General features: G+C 40.0%; 1 protein-coding gene across 9 annotated transcripts in view; it reads right to left on the reverse strand.

Annotated features, from left to right (window-relative positions):
* The window catches only part of GRIP1 (glutamate receptor interacting protein 1), an 806,557-nt gene that overhangs the window by 75,871 nt on the left and 709,736 nt on the right, over positions 1-20,950 (reverse strand). For all 9 annotated transcript variants that reach the window (XM_072655295.1, XM_072655296.1, XM_072655294.1 and 6 more), the window contains 2 exons: positions 9,739-9,808; positions 7,606-7,751 (listed from right to left, as the gene is read on the reverse strand). In XM_072655295.1, the coding sequence (XP_072511396.1) occupies positions 7,606-7,751; positions 9,739-9,808 (216 nt within the window). The remainder of the gene's footprint in view (positions 1-7,605; positions 7,752-9,738; positions 9,809-20,950) is intronic.

Below are 20,950 nucleotides of genomic sequence, written 5' to 3' on the forward strand. Positions count from 1 at the left end.
TCAAGGGATGTTCTCTTCTCTCTAGGTTTACAGGATGCCATTTTCTTCTGCCTCTTCTACTTATCTGACTACTCCTTCTCTGCCTCCTTTGCTGGATCCTCTTCCAGATCACACCCTCTAACTGTAGGTTTCTCACAGACCTCTATTCTGGGCCCTTTTCTCTATATTGCTTGGTGATCTCACTGACTGTCACACATTTATTACCATCTCTATGTTGATGATCCTCTAATTTACCTTTCCTGCCCCAATTTCTCTGCTGACCTCCAATCTTGCATCTCCAACTGCCTTTTAGATGTCTCAAACTGAATGTCCAGTAGACATTAACCTGAAACTCAATATATCCAAAATGGGACTTATGATCATTCCCCTCAAAACTCCCTCTCCCCCCACACATACACATATACACCTTCCCTACTGCTATTGCAGTCAAACATGATCCTGCCATCCCTCATGCTTATAACCTAGAAATCATCATGGTTTCCTCACTAGCTCCCACCTTCCATATCCAAGCTTTTGCCAAGGCCTGTTGATTTCACCTTTGCAACATCTTTTGAATATGTTCCCTTCTCTCCTTTGACACTGCTACTGCCCTGGTGCAGACCCACACCTGGATTGTCGGCTACTAGGGGGTCTGCCTGACTCAAGTCTCTGTCCATTCCAATTCATCCTTCATTCTTCTACTGAATTCCCTAAAGGATAGGTTTGACCATATCACACACACACACACACACACACACACACACACACACACACACACACACACACACACACATCATCCCTCCCCTCTCCTCCTCAATAAATTCCAGTGGCTTCCTATTACCTCCAGGAGAAATACAAAATGCTTTGTTTAGCATTCAAGGCCCCTTATAACATAGTCCCTCCTACATTTCTCATCTTTTTATACCTTTGACATACTCTTTGATCCAATGACATTGGCTTTCTGGCTATTTCATGAACAAGACATTGTATCTCTCAGCTCATGACATTCTCTCTGATTGTCCCTCAAGCCTAGAACACTCTCCCTCTTCCACTCCAACTACTGACCTCTCTGGCTTCCTTTTAAAGTCCCAAATAAATCCCATCTTTTACTGGAAACCTTCCCTAACAACTCTTAATTCCAGTGCCTTCCCTCTATTGATTATTTCCTATTCATCCTACAGATAGCTTGTTTTGTACATATTTATTTACCTGCTGTCTCCTGCATTAGACTACAAGCTCCTTGAAGACCCTTGCCTTCATTTGCCCTTTTTGTATCCCTGGTGCCTGGTACATGGTAGATGCTTAATGAATATTTACTGGCTGATTGATGGTAAGTCCTGGAGGGCACAGTGGCAAGGCAGATGATGAGGTCTAGAAGATCTCCAGTTCATCAGAATAGCTGACACTCAGCTCATTCAAGGGCTGTGACCAGATATTTCATTCTTATAAACGCCACCATGGTCCTAGAATTTGCTCCCTAAACTGTTCTGTTGGTGCCCAACTAAACTTCACGTTGTGCTTCCAGATCCATCTGTCTACTCAAGCTTTAGCCCAACTGGCACCCTTATGGTCTCTCAGTTTTCTATATGGATAAGAACTGCCATTTAGAATTTAATAACTATAATATTTCCAAAATGTAAATGCTCCAAGGTGCATCAATGCAGTCCATGTTGAGATCCTCATGATGAGAAGGGAGGTACTGTAGGGTTAAATAAGAAATGCAACTTTTTGAGATGAATAAATGCTGTGTTAATAGAGAGCTCTCATGTAAGACTAAGCAGATGCTAATGATATTATAAACAGCATTTATGTCACAGCAGAAGGTTTGCAACTATTAGCGAAAAGCATGAAAGGAGGCCAGTCTACTTGCTTGTGCGACTCCACTCTAGTTAAGAAAATTAATGGCACCATGAAACAGATGTAAAATGGCAGCATTACTTATCTGTGATGTTATTTTCAGGATACTTGAGTGCTGTCTATTTAGCAAAATGAAAACTCTGGCTGGGATCCATTATGGCAGCTTCTTTTTTTATCAAATAGGGACACTCAGACTTGGGAGAATAACTTGTAAAGGCAAAAATTGATGGGTCATCCAAAGTTCATGGGGGCCAGCCTAAGCAAATGATCTATTCAGGAAAAGAGCTTCTAGACTGGATCTCATAAGCTTGACTTTCTTTCCTTGTCACATGGGCATTATACCTTGACATGCCAGAATAATATATGGTATCATGGTGCTCCGACTCCAATACTAACTTTTTGAAAACCTGAATTTTTTCAATTTTGCTTTATATGAAAACTGATCATTTATACTCTCTCAAGTCAGTAAGTATATTGTGAAATCAAGTAAAAGAAAATACAGAGAAACCAGTTATTCCAATGAGGAGCTAGTTTGTTGTTTTTTTTTTATAGAGTAAACCAAGGCATCCACCATTGTCTGTTTTCCCATTTGGGAGCTTAGGACAACAATATTCTGGATAATCTAAACACAGTCTCACTTGAAAAAGCTGAAAAAAATAACTCGCCTCTCAATCTGGCTTATTTGCTGGTAAACAAGTCTTCAGAATCACAGCTCTTCAGGTAAGGACTTGAATGAATCCTAAGGGCATTACACAGACCCCAGTTTGGAAATATGTTAAGATAATTTGCCTCAGAAATAACAAAAGGCAGCTTCAAAAAAATGTCAGTGCATAGCTGGAGACTTTTGTGAAAGTATTGATGGACCTAAAAAGAAGGATATTTACTAAAACAAAGAATATATAAATCAAAGCTGTCAGTTTAGTTCTTACTAAATATATAATTTTAAGATGTTGCTTGTGAGATCCTTGCTATGGGGCACAGGTGGCTATGTTTGAGTATATGGATACCGAGTCGGGAAATTCAACCAAAGACCAACCAAAGATGACAGAATGATTGCAAACCAGAGATTAGGAAAAATGCTCTGCTCCAAAATCAATTTCTTTACACCACTGAAAGAAACAGGGAGCCTGAGCAGTTGAAGCAAGAGCCAAAGATCATCTAGAGAAAGTTTCAACAATAGATAGGATACCTATTTCAAATACAGCAGTCATAATAAAACATTCCAGTTAATGACTATGAAACTCTGAGACAACAAAATGAACTTGAGTGTCCTCACCATTTCATTTCTCTCTTTGTATCTCCAGTGCCAAGAATTAAGGCCTTGAATCTGTCATATTCAATTGAATTCATTGAGTGGCATGAAGAGACTTCAAAAAAGACAAGGCATCAGACCAGAGACTTTATCAATGCTCAAAAAAATTCTATTACCTCCTTGAGTAAAGTAAACAGAAAAGAAATGAGAGAGGTGTCACTGGACAAAATGTGTACATTTTAAAGCAAAAATCTGTAAAAGCTAACAGCAATGCATGCCAGTCAAGGAACCAAGTTATATTGGGTAGCTGTAAATCGTCTAGCTGTGACTGATGAAAGTACCATTGAATTAAATAAAGAATTGGAAGCCTCTGCCCGTAGCACATACAATCTACAATTACTGTCAGAAACATTTCAAAGTTTGGGCAAAATATATCCACAGAGATTTACAGTTATAAATGATGCTTTGAGACAAGTCCTACAGGAGATTTCATAACAGAAGATGGCAACATTTCCATGACCAACCATACGAAGAATTATCAGTCAATTTCAGGTTTGTGTCTCCATGCTTTGGAAATCAGTGTTTGCAGCAAGAATTAATCAATACTTTCCAATCAATCATATCTTGACAGAAGAGCAAAATAGATTCAAGAAAATCATTTTACATTTTAAAAGGGAAAAAAAACTACCTTCCTACATTAGAAGCCCATGGAGTTTTGTGGTCTTAGAAATGTCTTAGCCTTTTTTTTCCAATTATTTTTGAACTTCATTAATCAAGACATTTTGTAAACCAGACTTTCTTGGTGGGAGACAGAACATTGGGATCTTCCATCTCTTCTGTATATGGATGATCAGATCACAAGGGCCAAACAATGACTTCCTTAAAAGAAGGTCTGTAATAGTTAGGGTTAAGAGGAATCTGGTTTGGACTAGTATGTCCTTTCAATAACCCCAGGGAAGCTGAGGACCTTAGGCAATGCAGCTCAGTGGAATGAAGATTCTATAATAGAAACCTGATGAATAATAGGTGTACTAAATTGAGCAGTGGTCTCCAAATGAAATACTCAAAAAGATGTTTTAAACAAATATCACATAAAGCTACCAGAGAAGTATTGTGACATTGCTATGTCTCATCCTGACCAGAACTCAAACCACCAACAGATGGATTCATGAAGACATCAAGGACCTATGATTAGTAAGTGTGGACACTCCCTCCATCAACACATGCCCCGATCCCAGCCTCTCCTTAACTTACAGTCTTAGAGAGTGCCTGAGGCTTAGAGGACTTAAGAAACATGCTCATGGTTACCTAGCTAGCAAATATCAGGATTCATGAATAACTAGGTAAAGTTTGCTTCTATGCCCTCTTTTTCTGAGTCCTTTCCTTTCAGTACCCTCCCTCATGCCTGGGCACCAGGTTCTCTTACCTACTCCATTTCTCTTGTCCTGATCTGATTCAAATCATTCAGAATAAGATGTTAGGAGATTTACATGCCACCTCTCTCAGCAGGTTTTATATTTGAAGACAGGTCATGGAGAGGAAGAAATGTAGAATAAGGGAAAGAATACTAATTTGGGGATTTCTTATATCAGTGGATCAAAGTTTTTCTCTTCTGAAATCCCACCTTGCCAGCAAGTGCCTATGCTTTAAGCAGCTAGATCTGCACCTTCGTGTTCATTTACAGATTTTGTTTTGTGCCCACCTTCCAACAAGTTTACAAGGATTATAGCAGGTCCATTAAGATTTCACAGAACAGTCGCTAAGGATTATTGGGAGATCTGAAGAGGCGATGAACAAAAAGGCAGATACACACCAGAAAATGCAAATCTGTTTCTGTCCAAGTGCTTGGTGGCTGCTTCTGAAGCTGCTGCCAACTTGTCGGCATGCCCTGGCTTTGAATGTTGGAACATGTCCAGCCATGTGCAAAATCTATACTTATCTTTTTACTTGGAAAATAAGGCAGCTGAGGTCTGCATCAGGTTGGCAGCCAATGCGGCTAAATATGTTTTCCAAAAGGCAGAGCACTATCTGATGGAGAGTCCTCTCCACAAATAAACCCAAAATAGAAAAGAAAAACCAAAGACACCGAAGTGGTTGAGTTTGAAGAATTCAATGATAAACAGACAAATCTAATAAGGGGTGGCATGAAATTTAAAGCTGGAATGGTGAATTATCAATACCTACAAGACACATCTTGAAGGACAAAGTTCTTGGCAGGGAATTGTTGCCTTTTAAAGAATCCTAGAATATTCATCAGGACAAGGGTTTGCTGGGAAGATGGTGAGCAGAAGAGAGCACAGATATTCACATGGGCAACATAGTGGCCTGTACCTGAAACCCATGGGAACTGATGGTAAAAAAATGATGTTGCACTGCTTATAATCATGGAGGAGTCAGATGGCTACTTACATATGAACTTTTTGGCAGGGGCAAAAACCTGCCATTACTGGTAGAGCATATGCAGTGAAGAGTGTGTTTGGCCAAAATCAGAGAAGGAAGAAAGAGAGGACAGGAGGACTGGGGAAACTGAATCACACGTTGTTTTATCTTCAGGTTTCATTAGATCTTATTACCAGAGTACATGTAGCCTTTAGACAGATGTGATGGAAATGCTAAATATTTTTCTTACTGTTGTTGTTTCAGGCATGTCTGATTCTTCATGACCCCATATGGGGTTTTCTTGGCAAAGATACTGGAGTGGTTTGCCGTTCCTTTTCCAGCTCATTTTATAGATGAGGAAACTGAGGCAAACAGGGTTAAGGGACTTACACATCATCACACAGCTAGTAAGTGTCTGAGGCTGGACTTGAACTCAGAAAGATGAGTCTTTCTAACTCCAGGCTCAGCGCTCTATCCGCTGTGCCACCTAGCTACCTCATTAGAAGGGGCCATTAACAGAAAGGAATATCATACAGATAACTTCAGTTAACACACTTATCATTTCAGGCAGAATAAGACCTACTTTCTCTAAGACTAAGTTATGGACAGGTTGTGATGTAGGCTTGTGTTGGTGGAGGGAGTGTTCATTCTTAGTAAAGGTAGGTCTTTGATATAGTAATGAATCCATCTCTGCTGGTTTGAGATCTGGTTAGGATAAGACATACCGATATCACAACACTTCTCTGGTTTTTTTGTGATATTTTTTTAAAAAATCCTTCATATTATGAGACAAGTACAAGATTTTCAATTCCTGTGATTTCTTCCTTCTTAAAAGTTTCTGTTTTCTTTCTGAGTCATAGCATGGTAGAGCTACTTAGAGATTTTTTTGCATTCAGGACAAACTGTGATATAGTAGAAAGGTTGTTGGATTTGGAATCAGAGGATCTAGGCTCAAGTGCTGACTCTGCAATTACTGTGTGAGCTTGGATAAATCACTTAACCTCTCTGGGCCTCGGTTTCCTCACCTGAAAAATAAGAGTGCAATAACTAAATGACATCTATTGGTCTCTTGAAGCTCTAAATCTTTGTTAGATTGGACTGCATACTTTGATTCTCATGGTCATTTTAAGGATGAAAGAATTAAAAGGATGCCATAGGTTGCCAGAAGTCACCCCATTTTCACAGCTGACTTTAGTGAAAGGTGTTATGTGGAGTCCTCCTTTCCAACTCTGCTAACACAATTTCTCAAGGCTTTGACCTCTCAGTTGTGTAAGGGGAGACTTCACCTGACTTGTGATCTGAGGAAATGCAATCTGTCAAGTAGTAGCCCTGTTTTGAAGAAAGAACTTTGAAAATGCTGCTAGAAAAGCATATATTAGAACTAAGTGGATCAAAGAGCTGAAAAGGAATTTAGAGGTCATTTTATCCAATTTTTTCACTTTACATACCAGGAGTCTACCACCATTTAGAGAAATGAAGTGATTTGTCCAAGGTTATATGACTGTGCATGGCAGAGCTAAGACAAGAACCCAGGTTCTTGGATTCCCAGCTCCTTCCATATTTCTTCAATGGGGATGTCTTGGTAGTATTCAGTAGGAATGCAAATGCATCCAGATATCTCAAACAATGAGGTGGGGGGGCTAATGAGACATAAGGCTTATTTTAGGATAAAGCCCCAGCTTGGAGGTCAGCTAAATAGACAGTATGGAGTCAGGAAGACTCATCTTCCTGAGTTCAATTCTAGCCTCACACACTTAAGAGCTGTGTGATCACAGATAAGTCACTTAACCCTGTTTACCTCAGTTTCTTTATCTGTAAAATGAGCTAGATAAGAAAATGGTAAACCACTCTTAGTATCTCTGCCAAGAAAACCCCAAATGGGTTCCTGGGGAGTCAGACATGAATGAAAAATGACTAAGCAACAGCAGAACCCATTAGCTTATGCTGTGTATATGTGAAACTGAGAAAATGCCCATTTTGAGAATCTGTATCACAATCCCAATGCACATTTCTAAATTGGGTCAAGATTCTATAGCCTGATTCATGCCAGCTACCATCTCTGAGACAACACTGAAAGACTTATGAAGCCAGAAGACAAGATGACAAAAACCACGTGTAATTAAGTTTATGATCAATACCAGAGTTATCTTCATCTTTCCGGATTTTGAGCTTGACAAGGTCCTCACACTGCTGGAGAATCTGAACTGCATCTTCCATGGAGCAGTTGTCCAGACGGATGTTATCAATGGCCAGCAACTTGTCCCCAAGTTCTAGGGTCCCAGTTCTGTTAAAGGAATGGGAACACATGAAGAATCAGTACCACTTATTTGGGCTACTTAAAGTATCATTAATTATAATGCAGAAGGAAAATACTTCTTCAATTAAAAAATATATTTTCTCTACAATTGTCTTTTGCTTTTTTTTCTTTTTGACTGTCTGATTTTGAGATGTCAGCCATGGCATTTAGCTCCCAGGTATTAAAAATATTAAATTTATTATTCCCTTAAATAAACAGGGAACCAATTGATTTGGGTACTACACAGACTGCATTCAGGGGAAGACCTCAAATGTCACCTTCTGCATGATGCCTTTCCTCGTTTCCCTTTGGTCATTTAAATATTCCTTTTTAAGGTTACTTTCCTTCTAATCTGAATCAATTGTGAAGATACTTGCTACTTAATTCAAATCCTTCTGACTCTCGCTGATAGGCCAACAAAAGGTTCCAGCCCAAGCCTCACTTGACCACTATTTGGGTTTGGAGGGTTCAGAGTGAAAGTAAACAGTAATTGTTTCTATTTTGACCAAAAATCTTGAGAGTCTTTCCCTCCCAGATTGTTGTTGTTCTTTTTTTGACTAGGTAAAAGAGGTTATTCTTTGCTTCATTTCTTACCTAACCTTAATCGCTGAATGGGCTTTGCCTCAGACAACCTGAGACCTGTTAAAGACCTTAGCTTAAAAAGGCCAAGATCTCCCATTACATCTAGGGCCATCTCCAGTCATCCTGATCTATAACTGGCCACTGGACCCAGATGGCTCAGGAGGACAAAGTGAGGCTGGTGACTTTGCACAGCCCTGCCTCACTTAAATTCAATTCACTTATACGTTATGGCATCACCTCCCTGATGTCACTGGTCCTTTTTGAGTATGAAGGGCAAACAACAGCAACCTGCTAATTTACATGTTATATCTCCCCTCTTCCCCAATCCTCTAGGTTTGCAGGCTCCTTGAGGGAATCACCTGGACTTGGCACATCACACAAACTTAATGCTTGTTGATTTATTGATTGATCAATAGTCCTCATTGTACTGTGTGGAAAGGGCTGCATTCTGCATTGGTTGAGGAATGCAGTTTTATTTCTGTACATGGTACCTCTTGTCGATCCCCAGGTGTAGGAGGAAGATTTGGGGGAAGACTTGGGAAAGTGAAATATGGAAGTGGTGACTAATGGCTTTACTAGTAATTTGTTTGGTTTGGTTTGGAAGTCAGGGTTAAATGACCTGCCCAGGGCCACACAGCTGGTAAGTGTCTGAGGCTACATTTAAACTCAGGTCCTCTTGACTCCAAGGTCAGTGTTCTATCCACTGCGCCACCTGGTTGCTGCTTTACTAGTGATTTGTGACTGGAAAGCCTTTGTTATTTCCAACTATGCCCAATTAATCACGTACATTTCTGAGATGGAGTGACAAGGGGTCCTGCTATGCGTTCAGAGGCTTATGGCAGGCAGAACAATGGTTACTTGGGAATTGAAAATACCTACAATATTCCAAGTCTGAGAGAAGCATTTAAGGAAACTACTTTTTGCTCTGAACCCAAAAGCTACCTCTGACTTGGCTCTGCTTCCTAGCTCAGAGACCCTTTGTCCTTAGAACACAGGTTTTGGAATCTATCACTGGGTCTCACCTCAGGTTTGGTGGGTCTCTGTGCCAGTCAGAGCTTGTCTAAAAGGTTCTGTCTGCCTGAGTCAAGGAGGAAAGAATGTAGCATGGGGTTTGGCTTTTCTGTTATGCAATTATCTCTATGGGGTAGCTGTCATGAGAAGAGCCAAGCTCATCTTTAGGTCATCGAAGGTTGGGTGGGAAGTGAGCATAGAGAACATATGTTGGACCCACAGCGGGGGAAATATTCATGAAAAACTCCTTGAATGAATGACTGAATGAGAACCATGCTACATAGAGAAATTAATTACTGACAGACTAGAGGTCCAATTAGCTTAAGGCATAGCTAGGTCTAGGCCAGTCAATTGGTTGGAATAAGTCTGCCCACTGTCTCACCTGTGAGCCACGCTTCCTCTCTTGATGTCTGAGATAACAAGGGGATCTCCTGGCTTTCTACTGGCTGGTGCTATAAAGAAAAAGACAGAAAAAAAATTAGTGACATTTTAAATTGATTTTACACATAAAACTATATTCCTTTGGCTATTTTTTAAAGTACTATTTAGTTTGACAGATAGTATAACTGTAAATCCTGATTGTAATTCTATAGTGATAAATCTCTTAACATGCCCTAGTAAGTGAATAGTTAGCTTCACCAACAGCAATATTTTGTCCCCACCTGGTTGTATTTGGACACACACCAATGTTATCATCATCATTCAGAGGTACAAGAAAGATATTTAGTCTCATTTATAATGGTTGGCTTTGAGTATTCGGTTGTTTTTGTCACTTAAATCACATCAATAAAAGCAATAGTGACAATTTACATTTATATGGTGCCTTGCAATGGCAAAAGTCTTTTGTATGGTATTTCACTCTGTGCTAAGTATCACAAGAGCTACCTCCCCTACATGCTATAAAATGAAGGAGAGATCAACTCCAACTGTCCGGGAGAAGGAGGGGAATGGGATCAGAGAAGTTTCTGCAGGAAAAGTTGCATCTGAGAGGGATTTTGAGAGATGGACAAAATTTAAACACATAGAGGTTGGGGCTGGGGTGGCATATTCCTGGTCTGGGATTATTCTTAGTGTCCAACAAAGCAAGAGGCAGAAAGGAGAAGGAGATGGCCCCAGATTCAGGAAGATATCAGTTGACATTGCCTTGTGTGGCCTTGAGTACACGGTGTATTGGTATTACCAGTAGGTACCCCATACCAGTGAAATCATAGTCTGATCCCTATCTCCTATGCCTCCTACCAAGTATACAGAAGAAATTCCAATCATAATAATGAGCTCAGAATTTAACTGCTCCTTGGAGCAGTTTTCTATAATTCTTTTATGCTATGAATGACCAAGCTTTCGTGACTTTTATTCTTACCATATTTCAACACTGCCTCTTTTTCTGGGCAGAGTTCATACAAATCAAAACATAACTCATGTATCATGAGCAAATATGTTTTCTCAGAATCTGTCAATATGTTTATAAAACATTTTGCCAAGATATATAACCACCACACAAAAATCAATAGCTTTTCAAAAAAAATTTATGTTCCATTGACCGGGCCTCTGATCAAATCCAATAGTGAAGGAAAGACAGTAATGCCCGACTCTGTGACCTTTCTGACCAAGGGAAGTATCCCCAGAGACTTTTTAGAAGTTGGTGCATTTATGAACACAAGCAAAACAGCTGGGGCTACATCCCTGGGAAATTATAGGAACACCTGTGGCTCAGCATTGAAGGACTTGTGTTTGGAGAACAGGAAAAAAATGCTCTTATTAGCCCCTGGTCAGGAATAGCTGCTGAGGAAGGAAGCAGCTCTGGCCTCTGTCTATCTCTTTGTTAACTAGGGTAATACCTGCCCAACCTGCTCTGGTTATACTTTGAGTTCAAACCACCGGAAAAATGTCCATCGAATGCACATTGTACTTCTGGCATCGTGCTATACATAGTCGTTCACCTGAAGAAATTTATAATCTCATGGGGTGGAGGGAGATAAGAGAAATATACAAACAGCCAGAGAACAAAGTAGAATTAATAAAAATCAGTGAATCATAATGATAGTTAACATTTGTAGAGTACTTTAAAAGTTAGCAAAGTACTTTACAAATAATATATCATTTTATCATCACAACAACCGTGGGAGATAGGTGCTATTATTATCCCCATTTTTTCAAAGAGGAAAATGAGACAGATAGAGGTGAAAGTAACTTGCTCAGAACCACACAGCCAAGAAGTGTCGAAGATCAAATTTGAACTCAGTTCTTTCTGACACCAGCCTTGACATTCTATCCACTGCACTCCTTAGGTACTAGAGAGCATTAGAGGGAGGGATGAAAAATCTTCCTATTAGAGTCTCAGGAAAGACTTCATTAAGATGATGGCCTTTGAGATGGGATGTTAAGGACAAAGAGAAAGAGGGAATAATACATGCATTCACTTGTGTATAGAAATCTATCTTCCTCTACAGGAAAGCAGAAGGGGAAGGAGATAAGAGAGGGGAGGGTGAACAGGGGTGTGGGAGGTGGGGGGGGAGTTGGCAACAGTCAGAAGGGAAATACTTTTGGTGAGAGGATAGAATAAACAGTATGGAAATAGGATGGAACCAATACAGTTAGCAATCATAACTGCGAAAAAAATAGGTAAAAATTTGAAAGAAGGGTATTCAAGGCAGAGAAAACAGAATCAGCAAAGTTGTGGAAGTGGGAATGCATAGGATGTATTGTGGGGCAGTTTGACTTAAACATTAGAATGAATAATTCCACTTAATTCAATTCACTAAATTTAAATTTGTAAGGACAGTGGGTAAAGTGCCTAGTGAGGAAGACTTCCTGAGTTCACATATGGTCTTGTACACTTACCAGCTGTATGACCCAGGGCAAATCTCTTAACCTTGTTTGCCTTGGTTTCCTCTTTGGTCAAATGAGCTGGATAAGGAAATGACAAATCACTCTAGTATCTCTGTGAAGAAAACCCCAAATGAGGTCACGAAGAGAGAGACACAAGTGGAAAACAACTAAACAACAACAAATTCAAATTTATTGACTATTTATTAAGCACTGAGAAGAAAGTGAAGGATCAAGCCCAGAAGATAGGCTGACGATATATTATGAAAGATTTCCAGTGCTGGGGTAAGGAATTTGGATTTTATCCTGTAAGCAAGGGGAAGATGATGGAGTATTTTGATCAAGGGAGGCATATAAGCAGAACCATGTTTTAACAGGATTAATCTGACAGCATGTTAAGGATGGATTGCAGTAGGAAAAACTGAAAGCAAGGAAATAATGTAGATTGCAGTGGTCTAGGCAAAAAGGAAATAAAGATCCTGAGCTAAGATGATGGCAGCAAGAATGGAAAAGGGAGAAAAAACTGATTGAACAGAGAATTTTCTGTTCGGAGAAGGACTCCCCCACCAACAGAGATTACTGTGAAAATCTGACTACAAATGAATAAAAGATAAGACAGGGCTTCTCAAATTATTTTGAGGACAGATACTCAGCTTCTTTTACGTCTGAAATGACTTTTTTTTTTTTACTGGAAAGTCAATCTAATTTTGTATGGCAACCCAAATGCCTCATGTAGAGCCATGGGGAGAAGCCAGAGTATAAAATGAGAGAAATGGGCATCCGTGAGTGAAAACTGTTCAAAAGTCTGCCCTGTGAAATCTGCTATACTACATATGGCAATGCTATGGGCCTACAGGCAGTGGAATATTACTAACAACCTTTAGGTGACTTTTAACAGTTTTACTACTTGGCACAACAGGAAAAAATACAGAGGAATTATGACAATAAATCAAAGAGGAACTTCACCAGTTGTAGAGGTTTTATTAGTTAATCTTAATCCTCTATGCATATTCTAGGAATTCGGCCCTAACGTTTCTGAGATATTTCTTTCTTTTTCCTGACCTTGCTCTTTTTTCCTCAGTTGTCCCTAAGTCCATTCTTCTTTGGGTTGAATGCCAGGGCAAGCTCTTCTTTTGTTCAGTCATTTTTCAGTTTTGTCTTACTCCCTGTGATTGGGGTTTTCTTGGAGAGACACTGGAGTGGTTTGCCATTTCCTTCTCCAGTTCACTTTACAGATGAGGAAACTGAAGCAAACAGGGTGAAGTGACTTGCCCAGAGTCACATGGCTAGTAAGTTTGTGAGGTCAGATTTGAATTCAGGAAGATGAATCTTCCTAAGGCCAGGCTTGGGGCTCTGTGCACTATGGCACCATCCAGCCACCCCAAGCGTTAGGTTTCTAGTTAATTGTAAGGGCAAGCAAAGTAGGATCTTTTGCTGTTTTTGTTTTACTAAAAGTACCTCTGAAAAACGTGATCAAAGATGATCTTTCCTACCCATTGTCAGGCCTGGGAAGATTCGTAGGAAGGTCCATGCCTTTTGTTAATGAGGCATTGGTTCTCAAGGAATGTGATATCCTCTGGCTCTAAAAAGTGTATAAAGACTCTGAGGTGCAGAGTTTTATTTTGGGGCTTACTGACCGGAAGTGTTTGTTTGGCCAGACAAGGACTCTGGGAAGCCACTAAGGAGCCTCCTGGCTTAGAGAACCCAGATGTTGGTGCTTCCCTCTCTGGTAACTATGGTCAGACAATTGGATCTGTCTGTTGAGGGTCAGGCAGAGGAAGCCATATCTGTTGATTTCTCTGTATTTTCTTTGAAGTTCAGGGTGCTGACTCCCCTGAACTAGGTGAATGATATATGTACTTCATTAAAGGAATGAAAGTGATTGTTAACCCTTCAAAATTGGCCTTTCCTTTTATGAATGCAGATCTAAGAACCTGTGATAGCAGACCTCCTCTATGTATGTTGAGGTGCTTATTGATACACTAAGGTGGATTCACATAATTTGATGAAACTGTTAGAAGTTAAATCTGTCCATCTAGAAACATTTTTCCTCTACAGTAGCTCAACTCCTCATTCACACTCATGCCACCTAGATTGAATAATCTACTACACCAAGTCTTAATGTTTCAACCTTCAGAGGATTCTTCCCTTTTCTCCATCCCCAGAGCTGCCAAGCTGATGCAAACCTTCATTAACTCATGCCTGGATCACTGCAATAGTCTTCTGGTTGGTCTTCACACCTCAAGTCACTTCTCCAATTCATCCCCCACTAAGCTGCCAAAGTGATTTTCCCAAAAAGCAAGTCTGACCACATCACTGCACTCCACTAGCAGCTTCCTATGACCTCCAAGATCAAAATATACAAAAGCTGTTGGGCATTTAAAGCCCTTCAGAGTCTGGCTTCTTCCTACCTTTTCTGCCTCCTTACTCATTACTCCCTTCGATGTAAACTACAATCCTTCCTGCTGACCTACTATGCCACACTCCCTATGACTCTGCCTGTCTTCCAAGTCTCTAGGCAATGCTCTCCCTCCTCACCTCAGTTTCCTGGCTTCCTTCAAGGCTCCAATCCCACCTTAAGCAGGAGGCCTTTTCTGGAGTGTTCCCTCTGGGATTGCCCTCCATTTACACTGTACATATTTTGTCTACAATATTTTGCATACTGTCTTCCCTATTAGAATGTGAGCTCCTTGAGGGGAAAGACTATTTTTTACTTTTTTTGTATTCCCCATGCTTAGCCCTATGCCTGTCCTAAAGCTTAAGAATTGACTAAAGATTGACTAACTCTCAAGGGAATAGAGACCCCAAGAGGTAGACCAAGTACCTTCTTCTTTGCCAAATCCAGATGAGCCTTTGACCTGGATATTAGAAATGCAAGGAATTTACCATTACCTTGCTTACCCTAGACTAGGAGCTCTTAACCCATGAGTCAGTCAGTCAATAAACATTGTTCTTGTTGTTGGTTCTTTGTTTAGTAAGAGGACCAGTGATATCATGATGTGATGGGTGATATCTTGACATGTGCATGAAGTAGAGTTAAGTGAGGCAGAATTGTGCAAAGTTGGCAGCTGCATTCTCTATTCTAGAGTCCAGGCACAAGACCAAAGTTAGGAGGACTGGTCCAGGATGCAGTGGATGACCTTGGCATCTTCAATGACAAAAATCGGGAAGACTAGACCAGGATGCAGTGGATGACCTTGGCATCTTCAATGACAAAAATCGGGAGGACCAGACCAGGATGCAGTGGATGACCTTGGCATCTTCAATGACAAAAATTGGGAGGACCAGACCAGGATGCAGTGGATGACCTTGGCATCTTCAATGACAAAAATCGGGAGGACCAGACCAGGATGCAGTGGATGACCTTGGCATCTTCAATGACAAAAATCGGGAGGACCAGACCAGGATGCAGTGGATGACCTTGGCATCTTCAATGACAAAAATCGGGAGGACCAGACCAGGATGCAGTGGATGACCTTGGCATCTTCAATGTCTGACTAGGCTCTAAGCACTTCTCAGGATCTGCTTGAGTCTTCATTGGAACAAATTGTTCTCATCTAACCATTCTACCAGAGGAAGTCTTCACATGTTTGGGGGTAGACATACCCCTAGCTCACAGGCAGGTTTGAGGTCAACCTGCTTTACAACCTGCTTTAGCCCATCTTGTAAGACAATTTTACTGGAGTGTGTCTCTTGTGCAAGCTACAGCTTCTTGGAGTGAAAGATGAGTGAAAGATAGACCCCAAAGGTAGATAAGCAGCCCTGAAAAGATCTCAGCAAGCGCACACAGCAGAGGTGCTAATCTTCACTTACCTGGGGGATACAAATAAAAACAAAGACAGTCCCTGCCCTGCAGGAACTTGCAAATTAATGGAAACTTGTTTTTTACAAATATTTTGAAACGTATTTCTTTTTTTATATACAGTAACTTCATTTCTTTCTTTCTTTTTTTCCTCTAAATTTATTTGTTTGTTTTTAATTTTCAACAATCACTTCCACAAAGTTTTAAATTTTCTCCCCCTCCTTCCCCAAGACAACATACAGTCTTATATGGGCTCTACACATACATTCTTATTAAACACATTTTCACGTTAGGAAACCTGTATTTCAATGTAATTGATTTCCAATGCTAAGGATTTTATTTTTTTGTAGTTACAAACATTATTCTGAGGCTGCCAAAGAGGTCCATGACCCTCAAAAAAGGAAAGAACCCCAGGCTTTTTGACCTTGGATGTACAAGAGCCCTATTCTTGGCCCCTGACTCTTTGGATGAGAAAGACTACTCCTTTCCTGGCCTCCAAAGATTACTTCTTGGACTTAAGTCATCTCGCATTATTCACAAATTTTCTCCCTCTGTGTTCCCTTCTCCTCTCTCTTTCTCCCTTCCCTACTGCTCTCTCCTATAGCATGAAAGAAGCTCATCTTTATATTAAATATAGGAATATTAAGTTTTCCAGGAAAAAATCAGTATATTTTAAAAAATCATAGATTTTGAGCTGGAAGGAAAGCCCCTTAATTTTGAAGGTGATGAAACTAAAATCTAGAGAAGGGATGAGATGTGACTTGACTGGGCTTATACAAGGAAATCAGCGGCAGAGTCAAATTCAAACCCAGGGCCTCTGATTGAAAATCCCAAGCGCTTTCTACTAAATCAGTAAGGTTCTCCTGAACCTATGAAATTCCTATGATACATGAATGCAGCTTCTGTTTTCCAGGGGATATGGTTCAAAGGGTAGAAGAAATTATCTAAGTTATACAGACCATTTAACCATTTTGCTTTAATTGGATTATAATCATGTATGTACGTGTCTGTGTACATATATATATATATATACACACATAGGTAGATACATATCTCTCCCTCCTCCTCCTCCTCTCCTCTTCTCTCTCTCTCTCTCTCTCTCATAGATAACAAGTGAATTTAATTGCCTTCAGATGGAATTGTGGGTATAGGTTTTGCTATAAAGTTAGCAAAAACGGTAACAATTTTCTTTGTTTTACTTAAAATATGAGGGGGTGGGGATAGGGAAAGAATTATAGATATGTTTAAGTCTTTATCAGCAAAACATTTTTATGACTATATCAAGAAACAATAGGAAGCTTGTTTAGTTAGTCCTAACAAATAAGCCCTGAAGTAAGAGCTTCATCTATAAATTTGTTAAAACAGAAAACACCACATTTTTATCTTACTTATTCAGCATCTGTGGGGAATGGGTTCACCAAAGAGATTATTTCTCTTTCTGTGGATCTGAACTCTCTCTCTTAGAAAGATATGCCCACATAAGTCACAGGATGCAGAAAGTTATCAGGAAAAAAAATATTGCTAGATGGTTTGATGCAGCTTTTAGCTTGTCACTGGAAAGAGAGAATCTATATTCAATTTCTCTAACTATCGAGTACAGGTCAGAAGCACACAGAGATCTGAGTGAATTCAAAGCACCACGTGGAAGAAGAAGTGAAATTGGTATGTGATTGGAGAAAGCATCAGTCAAACCAGAATGTGCTCTCTCAACATCTACCCCACTCACTCTCTTTGTCCTGCTAGACCATTTCACTTTCCTAAAAATAAAAAGACCCCAACCAACCCACAATGCTATAATAAATCACTTTGTATTATAGTAGTAACATCAATAAAAGGAATGTCTGATGCTAATGTGCTATAAACGCCTCATCTGGAACTTAAGAAAATTAACCTAAAACTGCTCACCACATTCAAAATCACAGTGTCTCATTTCTGAGTTAATTAGGTATGGCAGAGTGAGCAGTAAACCAAGTGTGAAATGCTTTAATGAGGTGTTTCTCACAGACAAGAGCTTCCCCTTCTGAAACACGGAAAAAGTTTTGGTAAGGGGAAAGAGTTAAATAAGCAAGACTGTGTGCTCAGAGGATATGAAAACTCAATAGGAATGTTTGTTCTGCTTTTCTGTGGCCCCATTTCTGGTAGAAACTCTAATATGACCCAGAAGTTTCCCTGCTTCTCCCCTCCCTTGTGTCAAATTCACAAAACTTGATTAGGAAATAGAAATTTTATTGAGTAACAAGAAAATCCAACAGCACTGATGCAGTCAGCCTTTCCCTATAGAGTTTAAAGATTTATAATGTTATCTCCAAGCTAACATCAAATAAAGGCTCATACATGGGGTGGATATATATCTGCACACTCATTATATATGCGTTGGTTGATGTCTGTTCAATATCTGTTCATGTTACTGCAGTCTCTGGTAGATGGGAAACTCCTAGTGTTTATTGCTTGGAGACCATAGCATGCAGAAACATGCTTTGGGTAAACATGGAAATGAACTCTTGTCAAGTTCAAGATCAAATTCTGATTCTTCACCACCAAAATATGAATGCTACTCAAGAGAAAATATAAATTTATAGTGACAATAATTAATCGAAGTGAAACCAAAATGTGAAAACTGTGAAATAGCCACTCATTTAGCAAATAAACTTATGATCTCTGCTATTTATCCTGCTACAGAATGATACACTTCAGTGCTATGCCCAAGGTCCTACTCTAATTCAACACTAGAAAAGTTTGGGAATTCATCAGTATGTATGTTCCTTGGACAGACAGAAAAACTATCTTTTCCATGCCATAATAGAAGATACTTCAGGAATAGCTACTGCTTCCTTTCTTTTCCTGTGCCCACCCCCAGTCATCATCTGGCAGGTGACCAACCTTCTGGAGATGAGTCTTTGCACAATTAACTAAGCTTGTCCTTGGACAACAAACTGCTTATCTCTGGACCCATACTTGAAATGTTTCCATCCTGGGAGGCCCTACAAGATACTGTGATCCACTGACAGAGCCTTTGAGAACCCACATTCTTTTCCAACATCATAATGAAGCATTTAATAGAAAGAGAATTATCTTACTGTTGGTTAAAATAAAAGTGCATATTAAGAAGCTCTTAACTTCATTCTAGCTAAGTGGAAATAGGGATAGACTATCAAACTCTCCACTCCCCCTCAACCCAGCAAAACAATGTGTTCTCAGGGAAAAAGGCAGCAAGGGACCACATGACAAGGTTAAGGTGGTGGTTGAGAGGATTAATAGGATGGGGACTTCTTATTTCAAAACTGACCTGTTTCTTAAGAAGGGATATCACCCCCAATGACTATCAAATCTGGCTTAAAAGTTTAAGTGCAGAAGGTAACATTTCCTCTCCTATCCAAAGAGCAGGCTACAGAGAAAGGAAAGTAATTACAAATGTGAGTTGACCAGAAATTGTGGGAAGGTCATAGAAAAAATACACAGAGGACTTCTGTTCTTTCTCTTGCATCTTCCTTTCTGCAGGAGCCTAGAAATAGCTGTCTACTCTCTCTCTCTGCACTTTACTTCCTGGTGGGCAGAGGAGTTTCTTGATGTACTTCCTCCCCTTTTGCTACGGTTTTCTGTTGGGCTAACAACGCACCCCGCCCCTGCCATAAGACAGTTTTTGGTGTTTCTGCCAGGATACTGGTGAAACAGGGCATGCCTGCCTCTCTCCTTTCCTCCTCAGTGTGTGTATATGTATATGTGTGTATGTATGTGTTATACATCTCTATACATGTGCGTGCACACGTGCACACAACACATACATGTATATACATGTGCATATATATATGTCAATACCAGGGGTGGGGAACCTGTGGTCTTGAGACCACATGTGGCCTTCTAGATCCTTGAGCGCAACCTCTTGACTGAATCCAAGTTTTATAGAAGAAATTCTTTTATTAAGGGAATTTGTTCCGTGTAGTTTGGATTCAGCCAAAGGTGTACACTTGAGGACCTCGAGGATATACACGTAGGCATATACATATATACACACATAGATTTAGACAGCTATAAAAAGATATAGATAGAAAGATTTTTTTTTCCTTTTCTTCTCCCTTTCATTTTCCTTTCATTCTTGTATCTGAGACCATGTGACTCCATGGCAAATAAGCCAAAATATCCCCTAACTTTAAGCCTAAAAAAAGTACTGATTTAAAAAAAAACAAATCTAATTAAATTTTATTTACGTGGTTTTGTGTGCATCTAAAGAGCTATAATTAAGAATTTACAGTCTCAATTTGGAGAAGTCATTTTTGACAGTTACATGTTTCTATTGAACCAGTCAAATCAAGAAATGTTTATTAAATTAGTACTTTCCACACATCAGGCACTATGCTAATAAGCACAGGAATACGGAGGGAGACAAAAAGCAATCTCTGTTCTCAAGAAGCTCAGTCTGACAGAGGAGACAGCACTGAAACCACGATGCACAAACATGATATATGTAGGATCAGCTGGAGAAAATGGAAGGGAAGTGACTAGCATCAAGGGAGATTGGGAAAGGCATTGTGAAAAAGGGTGAGATTTCATCAGGGATCTGAAGAAAGCCCGGGAAGCCAGGAGACAGAGATGAGGAGGGTTAGCTATCTAACAGGCAGGGGGGACTGCCAGAGAAAACGGATGGACTCAGAAGATGGAACTGGTCTTGCAAGGAACAGTACGAGCCAGAGCCAGAGAATTCATTCAAAGTTCATTCACTGGTTAAGTCCTCATTAACTTCTCCAACCCCTGCAAACACCCACTGGAAAGTCTATTGCTACTAACTGATCCCAGATAGCAGGGGGCTCAGATGAGCTGTCGCTGAGGCAAGGTTCATAATGCCACGCTCATACTTCTTGGTTTATTATCACCATGATTTCATGACTAGACTTTCGTGAACAATAGCCCAACTTGGTTTTGCAGACTAATAATCTCTCACTACTTCCCTTCACACACATCCTGCTCCAAC

The sequence above is a fragment of the Notamacropus eugenii genome, chromosome 3 (genome assembly GCF_028372415.1).
Source record: "Notamacropus eugenii isolate mMacEug1 chromosome 3, mMacEug1.pri_v2, whole genome shotgun sequence".
NCBI classification, from domain to species: Eukaryota; Metazoa; Chordata; class Mammalia; order Diprotodontia; family Macropodidae; genus Notamacropus; species Notamacropus eugenii.